General features: G+C 40.2%; 1 protein-coding gene across 2 annotated transcripts in view; it reads left to right on the top strand.

The window, feature by feature from the left end:
- AHCTF1 (AT-hook containing transcription factor 1) overlaps positions 1 to 16,576 on the top strand; it is a 178,983-nt gene that overhangs the window by 76,300 nt on the left and 86,107 nt on the right. For both annotated transcript variants that reach the window (XM_053711010.1, XM_053711009.1), the window contains exons 29-31: positions 1,523 to 1,913; positions 12,956 to 13,130; positions 13,255 to 13,316. In XM_053711010.1, the coding sequence (XP_053566985.1) occupies positions 1,523 to 1,913; positions 12,956 to 13,130; positions 13,255 to 13,316 (628 nt within the window). The remainder of the gene's footprint in view (positions 1 to 1,522; positions 1,914 to 12,955; positions 13,131 to 13,254; positions 13,317 to 16,576) is intronic.

Here is a 16,576-nt window from a genome sequence, read left to right as displayed (position 1 = left end):
GCACGCTTGATCCGTACTGAGAGTAAACTAAGAGAAATCCTCTTCGCTGCCTGATCTACAATGCAGCCAAAAAGGCATCTATAGCCCAGGAATTTACCCTAAAATCGTACTGATTATGATAATCCTCTCTGCTGCATCTATGTTTCACCCCGCAGCAGAGAAGGTATCCGCAGTAATCAATGTTAGTGCATAAAGTAGAAGCCTTTCCGCTGCATAGTCCAGCAGAGAAAGACATCCACAACACTTGAAGACGTTCCTGTAATGATAGAAACCTCTCCCCTGCATAGTTACAGCGCGGCAGAGGAGTTTTCTGGTGCACAGAAAAACTCTCACTCTAACCACCCGGGAAGGAGACAAAGGAATGCACAACAATAGCGCGTAACTTAGCCCCGCCCATCATGGGCATCTCCAGATCAAACTCCCGGGCGGCAAAAAGTAAACAGCAGCCGCGTCTTTACAAATGATAAAAACAGTCATGCTGCAACAGACATACTTCTGAACAAATAATCTCCCGGTCGGCTACTAATATGAATAAAGCCAACGTAACTAGCACTGCACCTACCCTACATACCCTTAACGGGTAAGGATAAACCTCCCAGACGGCTATAAAGTAAAAAAAGCCTTTGGGAGCTGCAAACATGCTAGAATTTAACAAAAAAACAGAGCCACTTCCCCGCGTCCTCCAGTGCCTGCATGCCCTACCAGATAAACTGTCCCCCTCCCTCTTAGGGCCAGAGTTATCTAGTGTCCAATGTAGGGTATATAGGGTGCTAAATTTTCCAGTGTATGTATCCTTACCAGAAAAAAGAATTTAGCACTTACCTCAGAAATATGCCCGGCAGGAGGGCAGCCCACCCGGCTTGCGAGGTCCTCGTCCTCACATTGGCCTGTGGAACAAAAAAAACAAAAAAAGTACTGAGTATATTCTCTTCCCTCAGACTTTTACAAGCAGGGCAGCAAACCATGTATGGGAGGCGCAGTGAGAATTATGTCCCACAAGTTCCCATTGCTTTAAAGCCACCAAAAGCTCTACTGTAGAGACTGATATGGATTACGGCTACGCCCCAGGACAAATCTGCACAATCTTGTACTACTTTAAAAATAATAAACTCTTGATTGAAGAATCTATTCTAACACCTCACTTTACCTCTTCCTATCACTAACGTAGGCAAAGAGAATGACTGGAGTGGGAGGAAAGGGAGGAGCTATTTAACAGCTCTGCTGTGGTGCTCTTTGCCTCCTCCTCCTGCTGACCAGGAGGTGAATATCCCATTAGTAATTAAGATGATACGTGGACTCATTGTGTCAAAAAAGAAATTGGGTTTAGTGTCCCTTTAAGTACTTGAAAAAATATATAACGTTTGCTTTAAAGTTTCAATTCTACCTTAAGTAGAATAAAACTGATTTACACACATGACAACAAAATGTTGGGTTGTAATTCTCACAATTTACACAAACTATAACTGTTTCTGTAAAACATCTCAACTTTCAATTTTTTTATTATTTATTTTTTAAATAACAGGTCCTTTCAGCTGATCAGGATCAATCCGTTGCATCACCAGTATTAAAATCTGCTCCAGACACTCTGTGGACAGGCAGTAAAGTGAAAATACCTTCATTTAGTAATAACACACCTTCCAAAGAAAATAAAGAAATAGATGAGTTCACTTTAGGAATACAAGATGAGAGCCCTGGCAAAATGGAAGTCGGCAAGGATGCAAGCAATGTGTCCATAAGATCTGACCAGACTACTCTTGAGTTTCACGATGCTCCTACACCAGAAGACCTTGAAGAAGAACTAAATATGTCTGCCAAGCCCCAGCATGCAGTTTTTATAGAGCCAGTGGATAATGAAATGGATGAGGATGAGAATATACAGCCATTAAGTGAGATCCTTCAACCAGCAGATAGTGGTATGTATCTTAACTTTTCTTCTCTTTACTGGTGTTTTACCTTAATGTTTTAAAAAAAAGCATGCGTATTTCACAATTTGCTAGTATGTGTGTGTGTGTATGTACTGTAGGTGTGTGTGTACGTGTGTGTGTATGTATGTATGTATGTATATATATATATATATATATCTGTTATATATTCTGTTATATATTTATTATTTTCAGTCATATGTTCTATCTTATTGAGTGCTTGTGGCCTTGTAAACCAGCGCTTTTGGCACGTATTATCTGACAAATAGGGTATAGGCTATACTTGTTTGGTCAGAATTTATTTCAGCTATGCTTTACTGTTCCGATTTTTACATTACATGACACACCAAGCTCCTCCCTTTTCCAAACATCAGAAGAAATAATTATATTTTGTGCTGTGAAACATTCAGTTCATTATGAAGCCATCTTACTAATTTAGTTTTTGTGGCAGCACAAGAATCAGGAAATAATTTGTGACTCGGATTAATATCAAAGCACCCTTTGGAGAAAGATAGAAACTTAATTCAATGTTTGAAGAGCTAGTTCTTTTAACAGTGCAGAATTACTGGTTACTTTGTCACACTTAGCCTTTTGTCTCATGGTCTGTTGCATTACAAAGACTTTAAGCATCGAAGAATAAGGATCTCTCTGATATTAAAGTGACAACTTAAACTGGTGACAGTCACATACCACTTAAAGTTAGTTGTCTTCAAGAAGTCATTAACATTCCCACCTTCCTGTTGGCCTTAGTTTTTGTTTTTTCCCTTACTTTTTGGCATATTGTAATTATAGGGTCTTAGGCAGCAAATGAAGATAAATACCCCACTCTTTATTGGCTTATTGTTGCTGTAAGAGTCCACCAACCCGTTAACATTCTTCAGTCCCTTTCAGCAAATTGGACTTTTTTTTTAAATGCAGCACCGTACACAAAATATCCCTGGAGTTAGAGTATCCAGGATCATTCAAGTGTTTATGCTGAATTATTTTAGTTTGTCATTGCTGTGTGTTCCCCTTTACTCCCTGCATGTGGATCACAGTTACCCCCTGTATGAGGATGACCAATTCTGGCAGCCCTAACTTTATATATGTCATGTTATTGTGATATATATATTAATTTATATTATTTATGTAATGTGTATTCTACATGTAGGATTTATCTGTGTGTAGAAAGAGAGGTGTTTTTCTGCTTGCTGATCTTCATAAGCAACAACCAAGACAGTGCAAAAATATTGCCGATATTGAGGCACAAAATGAGTTAAAGTAAGTTAAAAACACCAGATTTAGGGTGGGGAAAACTACAAACAATAAAGAGGTCCTCCATGGCCAATCTGGAGCTAAAAGGTTATTTCCCTTTTGTATCACACATGGAAGCAAAGCAACTGGATGGAACATGCATATTTGCTAGCTTTAAAGTGATGGTAAACTCTCCCCTTTTTAAAAACAGATCCGGAATGTTAGGGGAGAGTTTTCCAGAACTGGTTTTAGAAAGTGGAAAGTTTACCACTTTAACCTTTTTTGCTGCGGATCCTTTTTCACACCCCTGTGCTAAGCCAATTTTGAGCTTTTCTGCTACTTATGTTGTAAGTCCAAATTTCAATGAGTGACCCACACAGGCCCAGCAGATTCAGAATATAAAATTAATGTATTACCTAATTACTACATTTGTGTTTCAATAGCCAAACCTCATCTACCATTTTGCTTTATTAAGATGAGCCAATCTAGGCTTGAGACTGCAGACATCAAGGCGTACCTTGGTTATAATGTTCATATAAAGTACATTGTTTTCAAGTTATCAGTTAAAGCCCAGGTTAATTTTGAAAAGTCAGGGTGCATTTCAAGTTCCGAGAGCTTCAAAATCCTCAATTTTCAGAGCTAAATTTCGCACAAGAAAGGACAAAATAAATGAAAGTATATTGCAAAGTTGTGTAATGTATAACTAAACATTTATTTTAAATTCTCAGGGCGTTTACTGTAGTTTGTTAAACATTGTTTTTTATTAAAAACTTGGTTAATTAATGCTTTATTTTATATACATAATTGACTTTAAGGTTCCTAAAACTTGCTTACCTTGTAAGGTTACAAAACCTATATGGAGCCGACATCTCTAATCCATTTTTTCTGTTATGATAATGATACTAACTTACAGCTGTTCTGTTAGAGACTTCTAAATTTGTCATGGATATGAAAGAGTACTAATAAAACATATCAACTGTTCTTTTGGTTTTTTTTTACATTGAAGGTTATGTGAAAGCTGTTTGTTTTTTATTTTGAAGCCAACAGGAATTGCATGTCATTATAGCCGACCGTTAACACCTTGATATTTTTATACAACACGTTTAGTTATGCCTAATGAAAGAAGTTTACAAAATAACGTCATTATTTTGCCTCATTTTCATGTAATTAAGTTTTGAAAATTAAGGATTTTCTAAACCCCAGAACATTCTCAAGGCTCAGACTGCTTACAAATCTTTCCCTTTTTGGCTTTAACTGTGCGAACTGCAAAACAAAGTATTTTTATACAAGCGTTATTACTGTGGCTAGCCTTGTAGTCTGCAGACTCAAGCCCAGATTGGCTCCTCCAAGTAAGGCAACTAAATTAGTGGGTGGAATTTGGTTATTGTAAAATAATTGCAGTAAAAAGGATAAGTTGTTTTAAAAACATTAAGACTTGGCTGGTATGTAGTTTTTATAGCAACCCTTTAAGGCTTGTTTTCCTCACTGGCTGACAAGCAGAACATACTATGATCTGAGATGTCATCACAGAAAATGCAGCATGTTTGTAGAAAGAATGGAACACTTGCAAGAACTGTTAGCAATTTCTCTTGGCAGCGCTGCTCAACATCAGGCTGTTCTCTTTAAACTCTGGCTGCACTGTTAGGGAAAAACTTATAAGAGTCAAATACAGAGCAGCGCTGCAAAGTGGCAGAGCATTGATGATGATTTTTTTTAACCCCGCCCCCTAACGTTTCCTGGTCTGCAAACCTGTGACTCCTGAATGTAAGACATTCTTGTCAGCAATGCATTTTGAGCTTACTATGTGATGTTAGATCAAGAGAAAACAAATTTGAGACATTTTAAAAACTTAACAATTTAATTTCTTCTTAAAGACATGATGAGTCCACGGATCATCTTCATTACTTATGGGATATTCACCTCCTGGTCATCAGCAGGAGGAGGCAAAGAGCACCACAGCAGAGCTGTTAAATAGCTCCTCCCTTCCCTCCCACTCCAGTCATTCTCTTTGCCTACGTTAGTGATAGGAAGAGGTAAAGTGAGGTGTTAGAAAAGATTCTTCAATCAAGTGTTTATTATTTTTAAAGTAGTGCCAGAGAGTGCTACTTTTTCCTAGGGTGTAGTCGTAGTCCATATCAGTCTCTACAGTAGAGCTTTTGGTGGCTTTCGAGCAATGGGAACTTGAGGGACATAATTCTCACTGCGCCTCCCATGTAATTGTTTGCTGCCCTTACCAAGAAAATCTGAGGGATATTTACTCAGGACTTTCTTTTTAAATTACAGGTCCATGTGAGGGAGAGGACCTCACAAACCTGGGAACTGCCTTACTGTCCGGCAGGAGATGAGGTAAGTGCTAACTTTACTCTGGGGGTGGAAGAGAAACTCAGAAGAAAGTTGGGCACTTCATTTTATTCCTCATCGGATTTAACTCCCTTATCAGGCTTATGGATAGATTCCCTCAGAGTTTCAGGGGATACTTTGGGACAGTTACACGCAGGCTCTGGGCCTGTTTGACACAGGCTCTCATTTCATAGCTACGGTGCCATACATAGAACGATCCCAGTGTGAGACATGTTGCCACAACAAAGCCATCACTGCAGTGCTATACATCAGACAAACAAAGCTCAGTTTGAGGCGATGCATAGATCTGGGGTTATATCTCCCGGCGGTTTCTTAATAGCCGACTGGGAGATCTTATATTGCCATAATGAATAAAGTTCAGTGTGCAGGGCATGGTACTCGCATTCCTACCTCCCGGCGGTTTAATTATAGCCGACCGGGAGATCTCATAGTGACATATTTTCCATTGAGCTATATTCAGATAAGCTCAGTGTTAGGCAATGTAAGGGAATTATGTTATTTTCTCCCGGCGGTTTAATAATAGCCGACCGGGAGATCTCTTATGGCCACATTAATTTATTTGCTTTTCGGACTAGACTGTTCAGTCCGTTACTATTCCCCGAAGGCTTTTTGATATATAAATGGCGACCGGGAGAGGATTATGATAACGCCCACGATGGGCGTAGTTATGTTTAGCGCCATTTTAGTTGCGCACCTCTGTGTTTTGTTCTTCCTGATATTGGAAGATTTAGCGGAGAATGGTGCTCTCTATAGGGTGAAAGTATTGCACCGGACAGTTTTCGAAGAGGCTTAGTCTGGAATATTTAACCCGCTTTTTTGCACACAAATAAAAAGTGGAAGTTTATAATTAAAGATAGTATTAAAGTGACAGTTACTCTAAGGAATTTCAGCTGTTTATTTGCTTATTTTCATCCCTGTGTTTAGGATGGAACATGAGCACACATAAAATAGTTACCTTTTAAGAATTAAAGTGACAGTAACGTTTTTTAGGTGTTACCTTTATTAAGGAATTTCAGCTGTTTATTTGCTTATTTCATCCCTATGTTTTAGGATGGAACAAGAGCACACATAAAAGTTACCTTTTAAGAATTAAAGGGACGGTAACGTTTTTTAGGTGTTACTTTTAATAAGGAATTTCAGCTGTTTGCTTATTTCATCCCTGTGTTTTAGGATGGAACAAGAGCACGCATAAAATAAAGTTCCCTTTTAAGAATAAAGTGACAGTAACATTTTTTAGGTGTTACCTTTATTAAGGAATTTCAGCTATTTACTTATTTCATCCTTGTGTCTTAGGATGGAACAAGAGCACACATAAGATTAAGTTACCTAGATGATGGCGACTCCACCGTGATGCTTGACCCTCCAAAGTCTAGCAAATTAGTCAGATATTATGAGGTCCCTTACTTTACAGATGTTTTTCCAGTTCCTAAGAAGGCCTCTGAGATTATTAATAGGGAAGGGAGAGACCTGGATTCCTTTCTCTCCTTCTCCTATCTTCAGTAGGATGTTTCCTATAGCTGATTCAGTTAAAGAGGTTTGGCCAACTGTTCCTAAGGTAGAAGGAGCTTTTTCAACCTTGGCTAAGAGAACTACTATCCCTATAGAGGATAGTTGTGCTTGTAAAGTTCCGATGGACAATAAATTAGAGGGTTGTCTTAAGAAAATTTACACCTCGGTATGCAGTGGCAACTGGCGATCTGTATAACTACAGTCACGAGTGCGGTAGCCTACTGGTTTGATGTTCTGGCTGATGCCCTCAGGCCAGAAACTCCCTTGGACGAGATCCAGGACAGGATAAAGGCTCTTAAGCTAGCTAATACATTTATCTCGGATGCCACCCTTTTGCTGGGGGCCAAAATTTCAAGTTTCTCTATCTTGGCTCGCAGGGCCTTCTGGCTGAAACCTTGGTCTGCGGACGTTTCTTCTAAGTCAAAGCTTCTAGCTGTCCCTTTCAAGGGGAAGACCCTGTTTGGTCCTGAGCTGAAAGAGATTATTTCTGTCATTACAGGAGGTTAGGACAAGCTAAAGCTCATTAGGGTCCCGCCCACTCTTGGAATAAGGGTAAGCATTCCAAGGAGGGTGACCAATGATTCCAAGACAGCATGAGTTTTGCCCCCGATTCGGGACTAATGGATCTGGTAGGGGGCAGACTTCCTTTTTTTCATCCAAGCCTGGGTTTTGGATGTTCAGGGTCCCTGGGCTATAGAAATAGTGTCTCAGGGATACAAGCTGGAGTTCAAAAGTTATCCTCCCAGGGGCAGGTTTCTGATTTCAAGGTTATCTGCAGACCAGACAAAAAGAGAGGCGTTCTTACATTGGGTAGTAGACCTCTTAGCTCTGGGAGTGATTGTTCCCGTTCTACCTCAAGATCAAGGTATGGGATTCTATTCCAATCTGTTTGTGGTTCCCAAGAAAGAAGGAACCTTCAGGCCAATTCTAGACCTCAAGAGTCTAAACAAGTTCTCAGAGTACCGTCCTTCAAGATGGAAACTTCGTTCCATCCTTCCCTTGATCCTGGAGGGTCAATTTATGTCAACAGTAGATTTTCAGGACGCGTACCTGCATGTTCCCATTCACAGGGATCATCACAAGTTCTTAAGGTTTGCCATTCTAGACGAACATTTTCAGTTTGTGGCTCTTCCTTTCGGTCTTACCACGGCTCCCAGAATCTTCACAAGGGTTCTGAGGTCTTTACTTGCGGTGCTTTGTTCATGACACACTGCGGTGGCAACGTATCTGGACGACATTCTAGTTCAGGTGCCGTCTTTTCAGAAAAATCACACACGGAATTGGTAGTGACTTTCCTAAGGTAACACGGGTGCAAGGTGAATCTAGAAAAGAGCTCTTTAGTTACTCATAGAGGAGTGATCTTTCTAGGGATCATTATAGACTTTCTGTCTATAAAGATTTTTCTGACGGTGGTCAGGAAATTAAGGATTATCGATACTTGCCTATCTCGGCAATCTTCTCCTCGCCCTGCAGTGGCTCAGTGCATGGAGTTAATAGGTCTGATGGTAAAGACAAGGATATTGTCCCGTTTGCTCGCTTTCTTCTCAGAGCTCTACAGTTGGACATGCTCAAACAATGGAACGGAAATTATTTGGACTGGTGTCCTGAACTTCTATTGGCATAAGAGTCTCTTCTTTGGTGGTTGTCTCTAGATCTTCTCTCCCAGGGAACGTGTTTTCGCAGACCTTCCTGGGAGATTGTGACAGATGTCAGCCTTCTGGGGTGGGGAGCAGTTTGGGGCTCCCTGAGGGCTCAGGGGTATGGTTTCAGACAGAGTCTTTGTTACCCATAAACATTCTGGAACTGAGAGCGATCTACAATGCTCTTCTGACCTGCCCTCGGCTGGCTTTGGTTCAGTTTATCAGGTTCCGGTCGGACAACATAACGTTAGTTGCCTACATCAATCGTCGGGGAGGTACAAGAAGTTCCTTGGCGATGGTAGAGGTCTCCAAAATAATTCAGTGGGCGGAGATCCATTCTTGTTGTCTGTCGGCAATTCATATCCCAGGGGTGGACAACTGGGAGGCGGATTTTCTGAGCAGACAGACCTTTCATCCAGGGGATTTGGAACTTCATTTGGATGTGTTCTCCAGTCTGATCCTCAAATGGGGTCAGCCGGAGTTGGATCTCATGGCATCCAGGCAGAATGCCAAAATTCTGAGGTATGGGAGATCCTCAGGCGGCTCTGATAGATTCTCTGGCGGCCCCTTGGTCCTTCAATCTAGCATATCTGTTTCCTCCGTTTGCTCTCCTTCCTGGAGTGATTGTCGGATCAAACAGGAAAGGGCTTCAGTGATTCTCATTGCACCGGCCTGGCCTCACAGGATCTGGTATGCAGACCTGGTGGAGATGTCGTCTCTACGTCCTTGGAGGCTTCCGCTTTGAAAGGACCTTCTGATTCAGGGACCCTTCCATCATCCAAATCTAGATTCTCTGAAGCTGACTGTTTGGAGATTGAACGGCTGATTCTAGCCAAGCGAGGTTTTTCTGACTCAGTCATAGACACTTTGATTCAGGCTCGTAAGCCTGTCACTAGAAAGATTTGGCGTAAATACCTTTATTGGTGCGAATCCAGGGGCTACTCCTGGAGTAGAGTTAGGATTCCTAGAATTTTATCTTTTTTTCCAGAAAGGATTGGAGAAAGGCTTATCCATAAGTTCCTTAAAGGGTCAAATTTCAGCATTATCTATCCTGTTATACAATCGTCTAGCTGATGTCCCTGATGGTCTGTCTTTTTGTCAGGCCTTCAGCAGACTTAGGCCTGTGTTTAGACCAGTTACTCCTCCATGGAGTCTTAATTTAGTTCTCAAGGTTCTGCAAGGGGTTCAGTTTGAACCTATGCATTCCTTAGATATCAAGTTGTTATCTGAGAAGGTTTTATTTCTGGTAGCGATTTCTTCTGCTCGCAGAGTGTCTGAGATTTCAGCGTTACGATGTGAGCCCCCTTACCTTATTTTTCATGCGGATAAGGTCGTCTTACGTACGAACTTTGGATTTCTTCCCAAGGTTGTTTCTGATCGAATCATTGATCAGGAGATTGTTGTACTTTTCTTGTGTCCTAATCCTTCTAAGGAGAGGCTCTTAAACAATTTGGATGTAGTTCGTGCTTTAAGGTTTTATTAACAGGCGACTAAAGACTTTCGCCAGTCTTCCTCTTTGTTTGTGGTATTCTCAGGCAAACGTAGGGGACAGACAGCTACGGCTTTTTTGCTTTCCTTTTGGCTGAAGAGTGTTCTACGTTTGGCATACGAGACTGCTGGACGGCAGCCTCCTGACAGGATAATGGCTCATTCCACTAGGGCTGTTGCTTCCTCATGGGCAGTCAAAAATTAGGCTTCTGTGGCACAGATTTGCAAGGCTGCAACTTGATCTTCTCTTCACACTTTTACAAAAGTTTAGCAATCTTGATATTTTTGCCTCGGCTGAGGCTGCTTTTGGGAGAAAGGTTCTTCATGCAGTGGTGCCTTCCGTTTAGGTATCCTGTCTTTTCCCTCCCGTATCATCCGTGTATTCTTGCTTGGGTATTGAATCCCATAAGTAATGAAGATGATCTGTGGACTCATCGTGTCTTTAAGAAGAAAAGAAAATGTATGCTTACCTGATAAATTTATTTCTTCTTAGACTCAATGAGTCCACGGCCCGCCCTGTCCTTTTAAGACAGGATGTTATTTATTGTAAACTTCTGCACCTTGGCTTTTCCTTTCTCTTCCTAACTTTGGTCGAATGACTAGAATGGGAGGGAAGGGAGAGCTATTTAAAGTGAATGTAAAGTCAGCTTCATGACTAAGGTTCTCTGTAACAGTTGTTTATAAAAAACTGGACTTTCATTCATCAATTTGTAAATATTTAAATATATACCTTTATTTTTAATAATTTATGTTGTTTCCCATTATTCTCATCCTCCACCTGGCATTCGCGCTCCGTTCGTGTTGATTATAATGGACGTCTTCCGAGCCAATAACGGCTCTAACCACAGGGGGACCCACCCCCTTAGGATGACGTAATGAGTCCTTTCGCTTGCGTTCTATTGTGGTTCTCAGCTCATTAGCGTAAGCGAGTGCACATTTCGCGCATGCGCATTAGACTAGGATACAGAGTTTTTTTAGTATAGTAGTATAGACTAGTATACGGAGTATTTTACTTCTAATTGGTGGTATTACAGGCTGGGGCTAGGAGATCCTGTCCTTCGCTTCGCAACGATAGTATTCATTGAATGTACTGATTCAATGAATACTATGTTGTTTGACAGCGGAAACAGGAGTAACACATGCGCAATGGCAGACTTAAACGGGAGCGCGCATTGCCGATACGTAAACAGCGGGTGGGACCGCTGTATACGTAATATGGAGGAGAATAAGGAAACAGTGAGTGGGAGGAGCGGGTAAAGTAAATGAACGATATTTACTATATAAAATTAAAAACAAATTAATAGTTTTATTAAAAAATTATATTGGCGGTATCCTTAATTGGATGTTTGTCTACATAAATATATCATCCAAACCGGAAAAATTGACAGTCACTTTAACAGCTCTGCTGTGGTGCTCTTTGCCTCCTCCTGCTGATCAGGAGGTGAATATCCCATAAGTAATGAAGATGATCCGTGGACTCATCGTGTCTAAGAATAAATAAATTTATCAGGTAAGCATAAATTTTCTTTTTTCCTCTGCACTAATTTGCAATGCAATTTTCAAAATGACAAGCATAACATTTTTCACAAAAAAATCTTATTGAAGAAAGTTTAAAAAAGTTCCCTGTGTCTTTTTTAGATGTAACAAAATAAAATGGACTTGTGTACCTCTGTATTTGTACTCTTGAATAGCTTATAAGGTGAATGAGTTACAATTCTAGCCTTGCATAAAAACAAATAACTTATCAATACTTTCTGCTCTTTTATCTTTGCAAAGAGGTTTAACACATGTACTTTCATACCATATCTGGCCGCAGGTATGTACACACTTAATGACCTGACATAGACAAAAACATAGGGGAATTATAAAGTGAAAGTCCCCCCCCAATTCCTATACATTTCATTGTCTTAAAGATTTTGTAAAACTTGAGAAACTTACTTAAATACTGACAGAAAACTTTAGCAACTTGCCATCTGCACACTCTCGTGTCCCTTCTACAAAATACTACACAGTTCTATATGTTCGTGTATACACTTCCTTCCCCCATTCATGCAGAAACCCAGGTGCAATCGTATGCATCATCTTGCTGTGCATAAGAAAGGGTTTTTAATTTTGTCTTCACATACATCTAATACGCCATATTTTAGTGATTTCCATTCTTGGGATCATCAGTGGCTTAAAGGGGCATGAAACCCAAAAGCTTTTTTTTGTGTGATTCAGATCAAGCATACAAATTTAAACAACTTTCCAATTTAATTCTGTTGTCTACTTTGCTTTATTCTCTTAGTATCCTTTGTTGAAAAAGTAGCAATGCACTACTGGGAGCTAGCTGAACGCGTTGGGTGAGACAATAACATAGGCATATATGTGCGTCCATAAATTAGCTGATCCTGAGCCTACCTAGTTATCCATTTCAACAAAAGATACCAAGAGAACTATGAATCATGAAAGAAGATTTTGGGGTTTTATGTCCCTTTTTAACCACTGATTGATTTTTTTTTTTTTGTCAGCTGTGCCCAGGTTAAAAAAACAAACAAAAACTAAAACAGAACTGTTACTGTTTGAGGACTTGAGTTGAAAAGCACTGCTTTAGGATACACGGGGCTGGAATTGCTTGGGGGGTTGTTTGTTAGCAAGCAATGTATAATGGTTTTATCTATACGGTACCTTTTTGTGTAGGATGTCTTCTGATAAGTTTGAGCAGAGTATAAATGTCTATGGCTTGTGGCTGTAATATTTAGGGCAGTTTTAATAACTTGCCACTTGTTTTTTTTTTGTTTTGTTTTTTTTTATCTTGTTCAGGGGAGTTTGAAGAAGTTAAATATATTCCTGTTCGTGAGAATGGTCCTGAAGTTTTGGATCCATTAATCCCAGTGAAAGATATTGATTTGGAACTGGAACTTGAACTAGTTAAAGATGATTTGGAACTAGAACCTTTGAAAGGTACTGATTTGGAACAAGGACCAGTTGATGAAAGGTAAAATTATAAAATATTTTTTCTAAGACAACCATGATCTCATTTATAGTCAGTATATTCACATTTTACTTTAATTGAATAACAGTTTAATTTTTTGTACGTTTACATCTTGTGTCCATGACAGCAACACATCATCATTTGGAACTGAAGAGCCAGGATCAGAGTCCTCCGTCCCAGATTCTGAATGTAAGCAATATAAGTGCTAATATAAATGCCCAATGGGTGTGTTAAAGCTTCAGATATATTCAGTTACCCTTCAGATTATAATTCATTATCATAAGAGTACAGGGCTAAAGAAATCCCTTGAGCCACAGATCTATATCTTAAAATGTAAGTCTGCCTTCTACTTTTCAAAGGTTTTTATATATATATATATAAATTTAGAATAAGCAGTGTGTTCTACTTCAGTGGCTGTTTTTTTTTTGCCACCGATATGTCCATCTACAGCTGTTATACATAGAGCTAAGATAGATTGCTAAATACATAGAAGTTTGCTATCTGCATGTTCTGTGCAAAATGTATATCTTTCTTTGCCTTAGAGGGACAGTTTATTAAAAATTAAACTTTCATGATTCAGATAGGGCATGCAATTTTAAACAACTTTCCAATTGACTTTTATCAAACTTGCTTTGTTCTTTTGGTGGTATTAGTTGAATGCTAAACCAAGGTAGACGCTTATGCTAATTTCTAAGTAGCTAGAGGGTGTTAGTTCGTGTGTGCCATATAGATAACAATGTGCTCATGCCCGTGGAGTTACTTATGAGAGGGCACTGATTGGCTAAAATTTAAGTCTGTCAAAAGAGCTGAAATAAGGGGTCAGTCTGCAGAGGCTTAGATGCAAGGTAATTACAGAGGTAAAAAGTATATTAATGTAACCGTGTTAATTATGCAAAACTTAGGAATGGGTAATAAAGGGGTTATCTATTCTTTTTAAACAATTTAAAAAAAAAAATGGTGTAGACTGTCCCTTTTAATGTATTTATTGTTTTGGTTTACCAACTTTTTAAAAACTGTTTAATTTCATATTCTGTCATTTTGTTTTTAATTGGAAGGTATACATATGTATGACTCAACATATTTATATAGACCAAGACGTATGATGAGTCCACGGATTTCATCCTTGTGGGATATCGCCTCCTGGTCAGCAGGAGGAGGCAAAGAGCACCACAGCAGAGCTGTATATATAGCTCCTCCCTTCCCTCCCACCCCAGTCATTCTCTTTGCCTGTGTTAGTGATAGGAAGAGGTAAAGTAAGGTGTTAGTTTAGATTATTCAATCAAGAGTTTTTAATTTTTAAAATGGTGCCAGTGAGTACTATTTTATTACAGGGTGTAGCTGTATTCCTTGTCCGCCTCTAGAGTAGAGCTACAGGTGGCTTTAAAGCATTGGGAACTGGTGGGATTAAATTCTCACTGCGCCTCCCATACTGTGTGCTGCCCTTCAGATGATGTTCTTAGCAGATATTATCTAAGACCCTGTATGTCTCCACAGAACTGCAGGAGGGAAAGAAGACCTCTTGATCCTGTGGGACCGTTCATGCTGTCGCTCAGCATTAAGGTATGTGCAGCGTTTTATTTCTGGGACAGTATTACCTCAGAGACAGCTGTAATTATTACTTATCTGACTCCCCTAGGAGCGATGATATTAAACTAAAGGCTCCTATTGTAACACATGACGGCTGTGGGCAATGACGCTGGGGACCCTGGTTACAGAGTTATGAAATTAAGGCTCCGGCGGTAGGGGTAAATGTTTTTTATTATGGGCATGAAGTTAAAGCGGCATGAGTGTGTGTTAGAACGTATTAAAGGAAGACATTTTTTGGCCGGAAGAACTTGTGTGTTGTTTAACACCCACGAAGGGCGGGGTTATCTTCGCGCACTCAGAGAAAAGCCGCGCAGTTGTTTTCTGGCTACGGAGCATCCGGATTCAGTGACATTACTGGCATTCCTAAAACCGCATGGTAAATTAAAGCAAGCGGTCTTAGGCAGTGGGAAACTCAGCAGGCAGTAGTCGGTGTAACTTGGGGGCAGCTAGGCGCCTCAGCAGAGCTGTTGAGGCGACAGAGGTGTACTGCTTTCTTGTCGTTTATTCTCCAAGCACATTAGATTAACTGCAGAGTTGCTGTGAAAATCGTGATTTATTTTTTAAAGTTACAGTTACGTCCTGTTTTAGGACTGACCGTTAGAGTGAGTGCAGTAAAATTGTGTTATTTGATAATTTAAAGGCACAGTTACACGCTGTTTTCAGGAGATTTTGACAACAGTCATATTAGGCTGTTCTCATATTATTTCATGTTTTAAGTGCAGCAGGTTGCATTTTTTCAACCCACGACCAATTTTGCCTTGCTTAATTTGTTATGGAAGTGGAACCTCCTGTTCTTTTTGTCCCTCATGTACTGAGAGGGCATTTTAGAGAGCAAATTTTCTTTGATAAAAGTTTGACAAAAGTGGATGCTTTTCAGGGTTCTACCGATGAGATATGCCGCAACTTTCTCCCCAAGCGTCACAGCCCTTACCGCCTGCTCAGGCGCATCCTAGTACCTCTGCAGCTTCTGCTGCGATTACGCTACAGGACATAGCTGTAGTTATGTCATCTACTCTTTCAGATGCGTTATCTGCCTTCCCCGTATTTCAAGGCAAACGCAGAAGGAAGGACACCCACGTGGTCAATACAGCTTCTGATGCTTTGATGGCGATCTCAGATGTACCCTCCCAGGGCTCTGAATTGGAGGGTATGGAGGTCCTATCCGAAGGGAAACGTTCTGACTCAGAAAGTGTCTTGCCCACTGACTGACAGATTCAGAAGTGGTTTCCTTCAGGTTTAAACTGGAACACCTCCGCATGTTATTGAGGGAGGTTTTGGTGACTCTGGACGACTGTGATTCAATTGTGGTTCCTCCAGAAAAATTGAGTAAGTTGGATAGATATCTGGAAGTCCCTTCTTATTCTGATGTTTTTCCAGTTCCTAAGAGAACTTCAGAGATTATTGCTAAGGAATTCCATTCTCTCCTTCTCCCGTTTTCAAGAAAATGTACCCTATAGCTAACGCTATCAGGGATTCTTGGCAGACGGTCCCTAAGGTGGAAGGAGCTATTTCCACCTTGGCTAAACGAACTACTATTCCTATTGAGGATAGTTGTGCTTTCAAAGATCCTATAGATAAGAAATTGGAGGGTCTTCTTAAGAAGATCTATGTTCATCAGCGGTTGCTATTGCAACCGCGGGCTGCATTGTTACAGTTACAAGTGCGGCTGCTTATTGGTTTGATGCTCTGGAAGAGTTTCTTAAAATTGAGACTGCTTTGGAAGAGATACAGGATAGAATTAAAGCTCTTAAATTGGCTAATTCATTTATTACAGATGCTTCTCTGCAGATTACCAAATTGGCGGCTAAGAGTTCGGGTTTTTCCATCTTAGCATGCAGAGCCTTATGGTTGAAATCTTGGTC

This window comes from Bombina bombina, chromosome 4 (genome assembly GCF_027579735.1).
Source record: "Bombina bombina isolate aBomBom1 chromosome 4, aBomBom1.pri, whole genome shotgun sequence".
NCBI lineage: Eukaryota > Metazoa > Chordata > Amphibia > Anura > Bombinatoridae > Bombina > Bombina bombina.
This window is presented reverse-complemented; position numbering and strand designations above follow the sequence as displayed.